Source organism: Pinus tabuliformis, chromosome 2_1 (assembly GCF_031772625.1).
Source record: "Pinus tabuliformis cultivar Carrire ecotype Pingquan chromosome 2_1, CPIR1, whole genome shotgun sequence".
Lineage (NCBI taxonomy): Eukaryota > Viridiplantae > Streptophyta > Pinopsida > Pinales > Pinaceae > Pinus > Pinus tabuliformis.
Genome location: NC_142299.1, coordinates 103,901,826 through 103,909,934, shown reverse-complemented (window position 1 = coordinate 103,909,934; position 8,109 = coordinate 103,901,826). Strand labels below are relative to the sequence as shown.

The 8,109-nt window shown below is 36.2% G+C and overlaps 1 protein-coding gene across 1 annotated transcript; it reads left to right on the top strand.

Moving 5' to 3' along the window:
* The first annotated feature begins 1,624 nt into the window (after positions 1-1,624).
* LOC149199003 (2-methylene-furan-3-one reductase-like) lies at positions 1,625-4,636 on the top strand. The gene is made up of 4 exons (XM_089399353.1): positions 1,625-1,835; positions 2,759-3,082; positions 3,175-3,334; positions 4,204-4,636. Exons 1-4 carry the CDS (start codon positions 1,647-1,649, stop codon positions 4,470-4,472), a joined length of 942 nt encoding a protein of 313 aa, XP_089255479.1. The 5' UTR covers positions 1,625-1,646; the 3' UTR covers positions 4,473-4,636.
* The last annotated feature ends 3,473 nt before the right edge of the window (positions 4,637-8,109 follow it).

Here is an 8,109-nt window from a genome sequence, read left to right as displayed (position 1 = left end):
TGTGATTTCAATGAATTCCTCCCCAATTTTAGAGAAATTAGACCTGAAAAATCTACTGGAAAAACTTCCAAAAAATGGCACTAAAAAGAAGTCAAAATTTAACTCCTTACCATACATGCCATGATCACATCTAACCAAAACCCTTTACATTTCTAAAAAGATGATTTTAGTCTAATGTGATCAAGGTCATCAAGGCGGTTGATTTTTCATTTAGACCAATCGCCTTAATCACATTTAACTAAATCAAACAGCTAAATGTGAAAGGATTTAATATGATATAGTCAAGGCTATTTGTTTTAATGAAAATTTAGTAACCTCAATCACATCAAACCAAAATCCTTTATTTAAATCCTTCATAAATAAATGAGAAATGTAATCAAAATCATTAATTCTTATCAACCTCGATCAAAACCATATATATAAAACACATTTTTAAAATTAAATAAACAACCTTATGAATTATCAATTTTAAAACCAGTGATATTTTACAAATTAAATAAAGTAAAAATGAGTAAATCTATGTTAAATTTAAATCATTTAAATCTTGTTCTTGCAGAAACCCTTTTCATTTCCCCATAGATCATTGTGGCTTAATATAATTAAGGCCATTAATTTCTCATTAAAACTCATGATACTATGTTATAAAGATCAATAGTTTTAATGAAAATGAAAAATCAATGGTATTGATTACATTGTACCAAAGTCATCTAGAAAAATGTGTAAGGCTTTAATTTAATATGATTAAAATTATTATTTATTATTAACTTTGATCAAAATCAGAAATGGACAATTTTTTATTATTTTAAAATTAAATGAATATTATTATTACTTGATTTTAAAATTGAATCTACTAGGGTTTATGTAAGTGCGTCTTCGATCCGGAGGTTATAGGGTCAATTCTCTTCGAAGTTCTTGGAGTTAGGCCTTGCTAGTTTGGCCGACGGGTTTTAAAAGATTCTCTTTGAGGTTGATCTACCAGATTTTCAAAGATTCCCTTCTAGGTTGATCTAACCAGATGGGATTCCCTTCGAGATTGATCTACTCAAATTTTCAAAGATTCTCTTCGAGGTTGATCTACTCAGATTTTCAAAGATTCCCTTCGAGATTGATCTACCCAGATTTTTGGCTTTAAACGATTCCCTTCACAAATGATCTGCCCAAATTTTCCGGAGTTGATCTGCTCAAATTTTCTCATGGATGTAACGGCCAATATCCGTGAACCACACAATAAAAAAATTTTAAAATTAATAATATTTTATTAAAAATTGAATTAAATAAATAAACGTACGTCAAATTTAACGTCTGCCCTTCCCGGCCTTAGGTGCAGAATTGAGGGAGAATGCAATTTGGATGATAGCTTTAAAGGTACTCACTCCTGAACCAACCGTCCATTGGGTTCCGTTGAAACAATTACAACCAAAGGAGTAGGTGTTGAAAAGATCCCCATTAGGTCGACATCATGGCCATGGTACCCTAGTCGATTGGAAAAGGCGTGGGCTCCACTGCATACACTTACAGGAGATATTCCCACACTACCACCTGTCACATCAACAGAATCTCTCACTCTATTTTCTGGGCTTTTAACCTGTTGTTTGGTTCTTGCTTCGACTAGTTCTTGATGTTAATGAATCAGAAGAGAAAGTAACATGGATTATATCCAGAAGGCTTGGTTTTACAAGGAGCATGGAACCGCAGAGGTACTGCAGTATGGTGACTTCCCTGTGCCTCAACTGGGGGATAATCAGGTCCTTGTTAGAGTCCGTGCTGCTGCACTTAATCCCGTAGACTTCAGATTACGCAATGGAGAAATCAAGGACACCAGTTTGGAATTCCCTGTGAGAGCCCAACTCTTTTCATGAATTCTCTAGCCAACCATCTTTGTGTTTTATATAAAGATCAAATTCAATGATTTAGATGATCAACGTTGTTTTGTGTCATTGAAGGTCTCTCTTGCCACACAAGATGAAGAATTCATATGACCCTTCATTGCATTAATTTTCATGTTCATTGCGGCCTATCTATCAAATTTGCAGAAACCTGTTGGATGGAATTCATCTCTAGTTTGTTATCAGACTCACGGCTTGTTTGAGTTGAATTTCTCGATACTTTTCAGGTCCATTTCATAGCTTTGCAATGACCTGCAAAACGAGCGTAATCTTAACTTTATAATCCCCAGAGCCAGCATATTTAACCTATAGTTTTTACTAGAATTTATGTTTATCTCCTCTGTATATCCTCGTTATACTTTTTTTCAGGTCCATTGAAACCACGATGAATAATCTATATCAAAAAATACTAATTCTGGTCAAGACCTGCACAGCCAACTCTCATCTGAAAATTGTTACATCTCACAAATTGAATGGATAACTCTCCTCGTGAAATGTTGTTGAACACCATTGTTTTCTGTAAGCAAATACCTGCCAGTATGTTCATATCCCACATTGTGCTGCCTGGCTATTGGATCAATGGATCATTTCATTCAGAGAAAACTCAGCAGCAATCCATTATTGCACATTTTTATTGTTCAGTAGTCAAATCTAAAATGTCTACCGGGATAAAATAAGGTGGAAAAAAATATATTCTGTTTTGGACATTATAAATAATATTTACTAGAATCCATGGTTGTTTTCGGATCATATAACCATTTCTTCCAATGATTTTCAGGTTCATTGCATCATTCTGAACGAGTATTAAAAATACCCATATTTTCCAAGGCCAAGATTTTCAGAATTGCATGTCTCTTTGAATTGTTTTTCAGGTAGTGCCAGGTTGTGATGTAGCAGGAGTAATAGTTGATGAAGGAGATAATGTCTCAAAATTTAGCAAGGGTGATGAAATATATGGTAATATACAAAACTTTAACACAGGTAGGCTAAAACAATGTGGAACTTTAACGCAATACACAGCAGTGGAAGAGAGTCTGATTGCTTTGAAGCCCGAAAACATGTCCTTTGAAGAAGCAGCAAGCTTTCCTCTAGCTCTTCAAACTGCCCAGGAAGGTTTTGACAGAGTAAATTTTCAAAGGGGCCAGACTGTGTTCGTTGTAGGTGGAGCAGGAGGTTTTGGTAGCCTGGCTATTCAGGTAAAAGTGAAAACTAGATCTTTTTCCTTTAATAATCTTCTTCCTCTGCATATGATCAAGTAAGAAGTTGTACTAATACTTGTGTTGTTCAGCTTGCCAAGTATGTGTATGGAGCTTCAAAAATAGCAACTACTACAAGCACTGGGAATGTGGATTTTTTGAGACAATTAGGAGCTGATACGGTGATTGATTATAGGAAGCAAAGCTATGATCAAATACCACAAAAGTTTGACTTTGTTTTTGACACCATTGGTAGGTTGCACTGACTCTTTTTCCTTCCTTTCTAATGTATCCTCATTTTATATAAACTTGCCGGCTTTGGCAATCTCACTGAATGCTTTTTGGTAGTTTGGATGCCTAATAAGCGTGGAGTTTAAGTTTGAGACTTGTATTGCCAGTTCAAATTCAAAATCAAATTAACACAGTTTCAGTCTCCCCCTTTACACATGGTAATGGTGTGGAGAAGTTTAACTCAAATTTGTGCTATATTGTAAGTTGTGATAACAAAATTCTTGGATCATTTTGCTACGTCTGTTCCATACATGTCAACAGCTACTCCTGCCAAGTTGCCACATAATATTTATAATCAAATTCTGTTGCTTTAAAGACTTAAGGTTGGCCAAACAAGTTTTAATCATTATCAACAATGCGAGAATAACAATCCCAGTAATACTAATGATGTACATTGTAGAATGAACAAAGTTGGATTCTGGTATAGTGGCAAAGCTTACTGACTGCAGACTGGAATCCACATATTCACCCTGGTCTGCATCTTTTGTCTGATGCAGACCTCCCAAGCCTGGTGAGAATAAGGTTGCTTAACAAAAGTTATGTTTGAGCTCTAAGCTTGTAGGCCAAAATCAAATTAAGAATCTCTATTCTAGTATAGAGATTCCTGCAGATCTATATTCTTCATGATACGCCATTTGACATTTTACTTTGCAAAAAGTAAGGTCTGTCTTCATTTTTAATTGATAGTTTATTCTGTATAAAACCCGCAAAACAGATTTTGGCTAAAAGGAACCAATGGTGATTCTACACTTGCCCTTTGAGCACCTTTCCTGATTTGTGTCTTTGTTCTGGGCAAAATATTGATTAGAAGCATCAGTTGGATTTTGCAGGAGACTCGCACAGATCTTATGTGGTTGCCAAAGAGAGCGCAAAAATTATAGATATTGCCAACCCCTCACCTCATCCGAGCGCAGAATCTTACGTTGTGACTGCGAGCGGCTGCAACTTGGAGAGGCTTAGAGGCTACATAGAGTGCGAAAAGTTGAAGCCAGTGATTGATCCCATTTGCCCGTATGCATTTTCAAATGTTAGGGAGGCTTTCAAGCATCTTGAAAGTGGAAGAGCCAACGGCAAAATTGTCATTTCACCCATAGATTGATCTCATATACGTAGTACTGATTTTTCCTTCCTCACGCTGTATTTAGGAGCTTTACTTAGATCCATGAGTCATCATTGTCATAAGTGGTATCGGATCATCAAATCAGTTGTTTAAAGATTTATTGTCATCAGTTGGATCAGACCATAAGATCAGATGTTTAAACATTTAAGAATGCAATTTTCATCTGGCTATTACAGAATGTCCTTGCGTCTTGAAAGTAGCTGCAAGTATTTACTAAGTTTTTAAAGGTAGATTTGATATGGTTTTGCATTATTCAAATTGTACATCTTTATCTTTATTTGGTTTTCGTCTGAATATTTCAGAATGTCCTTGCATCTTGAAAGTTGCTGCAAGTATTTACTAAATTGTTAAAAGTAGATTTGATATAGTTTTGCATTATTCAAATTGTACATCTTTGTGTTTATTTGGTTTTCGTCTGAATATTACAGAATGTCCTTGCATCTTGAAAGTTGCTGCAAGTATAATTATTAGAGAATGTTGTTCAGTCTTTGCATCTACTAAGTTGTTAGAAGTATGATTTTTTTGGTGAATTTGATATGGTTTTGAGTTTTTCAAATTGTACATCTTTGTCTGTACATTACTTGGTCGTTTTCACTAATGTTTATATCATTATATTTAATAATCAAATTAAAAAAATGTATTATTATCTTGAGATCTATTGGAATTTCAAATTTATCGACCCTGCCAAGTGGAATTTTGATGATGGTTATTTGTTTTTTTTTCTGCATATAACCTTATGTTTTATGTAAATTAATGAGTGTAAAAATCCCCCCTGAGACTCAACAAATGCGAATTTAGGTCGCATTCGAAAGTCTTAAGAGGTGGAGATGGTTTGTCAGGAGAGTCGGGGTTTTGTGATAAGAAGTGTTGGAATGATAATTTTAAAACTGCCGGGAGCTGAACAGCGATTGGACTTTCCCTGCGATGCGATCTGATCGCATATCGCACTTTCCCTTGTCACCCTTCGTTGCATGCTTGTATTATCTGCGATGCGATATTTGCGATGCGATTGCAGATCGCAGATCACATGATTTAAAGGTTATAGAGGCGGTGGCACATTTTCTCTTGTTGCGATGCGATGGTGTGATAAGCCATGCATTAAATTCAAACAAGATATTTTCAACCGTGTAATAAATGATATTTACTAGGGTTGGTAAATGTAGGTGAAATCATAAATTTTACTATTTTTTATTTCACGGAAGTAGGGAAAAGCAACACGTATTGTAAAAGATATTTGTGTGTTGTTCGATATAAAAAAAAAAGGAGAATGCAAGAGCAGAGACGTGTAGAGAGAGTGAAGAGAATATTAGCAAGAAGAACTCTTTCTTCTCTGCAACGCACAGCAGTGCTGAAGATATATTCTCTGCGATAGTGAAATCAATTTCTGGAACTGAAGTTCCTGTTGTAAATCCCTCTGAGTTGAGGAAGACAATTCTGTAACAGTTTTTATTATTGTTTTATAATAAAGATCCTGTAGAAAACCAGAGCGTTGTTCTTTGTTATATTTTTTTTTGTTGTGTGTTTGAAATGAGCAGAAATTTCCAACATGGTATCAGAGCTAGTCTAGGCACTCGGTGATTCAAACACAGAGTTTGTTTTTTCACTGTAGGAGCTGTAAGAAGCTTATTTAGCAAGAGAAAGTTTTTCTTTACAGTCAGTATCTCTTCTTTTTTTTTCCACAAGTTAAGATGGCAGATGCTGGAATTGGTTTGATAAATCCCCAACTGCCACAGTTTAATGGGAAAAACTACAGTTATTGGTCCATAACAATGAAAGCATTGTTTGCTTCTCAAGGAATATGGGAGCTGGTTGAAACTGGCTATGCTGAACCTGCAGATGCAATAGCGTTGGCTACTTTGACAGCAACAGAAAGAGACCAGTTGAAGAGTGACAAGAAGAAGGATGCCAAAGCCCTCTTTTTCCTCTTCCAATCAGTACATGAAAGTGTTTTTCCGCGGATTGCAGCAGCAATAAAATCCAAAGAGGCATGGGATATTCTCAAAACTGCCTATCAAGGCATGGAGAAGGTGAAGACTGCAAAGTTGCAGATGTTGAGGAGAGACTTTGAAAATCTCAGCATGAAGGAATCTGAAACAATAGATTCATTCTTCACTCAGGTTATTGGCTTGATAACCCAGATAAGATCTCATGGTGAGACTCTTGAAGAAAGAAGGATTGTAGAGAAAATCTTGAGATGTTTACCCTCAAGGTTTGAATCTATTGTGGTAGCAATAGAAGAAACAAAAGATCTCTCATAGTTCACAGTAGATGAACTGAGTGCTTCTCTAAATTGTCTCATGAACAGAGACTAAGTAGAGGAACAAATTCCTCTTTTGAGCAAGCATTCAAGACTCAGATGTCTTTTGGCCAAGGAAAAGGTCGAGGCAGAGCAAACAAAAGAGGTCGTGGAAGAAACCAAAACAAAGGTAGAAATTATCCTGCAAGCACAAGCAGAAGGAGCTGCAATCAGAACCAAGATGAAGGTTCAAGCAAACAGCAAGCTCATGGACAAAGGTATGACAAATCCCAAGTCCAATGTCATTATTGTAAGAAATATGGGCACTATGCCAATGAATGTAGGAAAAAGCAAAATGACATGAATAATAGGCAGAATGCTAATTTTGCAAATGAAGAAGATAAGAACCCAAAGAATGTGCTGTTAACATGTAACATAGCACAAGACAAACAAGAAGATTTTTGGTTCTTAGACTCAGGTTGTAGTAATCACATGACTGGAAATATTGAAATGTTTGTCAATCTGGATGAAAATGTGAAATCTGAGGTAACAACAAGGACTGATGATACGATATCTGTTAAGGGTAAGGGCAGAGTCAGTATCCGAGCAAAAAATGGAGAACAAATGATTGTGCCAGATGTATACTATGTACCTGGTCTGAAATGTAATCTTTTGAGCATTGGACAGCTCATAAACAAAGGTTACAACGTGTTCTTCAAAGATGATTTATGTACAATCAGAGACATACCTCCAAGCAAGAAGATCATTGCACAGGTGCAGATGACCAGCAATAGAATGTTTCCTCTCAAACTCAGGGCAGATTTGAAGGAAGGCAGAACTATTGCGGCTGTAACACAAGAAGTCTTTCAGGAACAAGTGAAAGATGTGAATTGGTTGTGGCATTTGAGATTTGGACATCTCAATTTCGGAGGCCTGAATCTGTTGCACAGAAAGGGAATGGTAAAAGGATTACCATTGATTGAGAAACCAGACAGCCTTTGTGAAAGTTGCATCTTGGGCAAGCAACACAAAGAAAGCTTTCCAGCAGGAAAGAGTATAAGGGCAAAAGCACCATTGGAAATTGTTCATTCTGATGTGTGTGGACCGATGCAAACACCATCATTTTCCGGAAATAAATATGTTTTAACTTTCATTGATGATTACACCAGAAAGACATGGGTGTATATGCTGAAACAGAAGAGTGAAGTGTTTGAGAAATTCCGCCACTTCAAAACTCTTGTTGAAAAGCAGTGTGGGCATTACATCAAAGTGCTCAGAACAGATAGAGGAGGAGAGTACATCTCCCAAGATTTTCTGCGTTTTTGCAGAGAGAATGGCATACAAAAACAGTTCACCGCAAGGTATACACCTCAGCAAAAT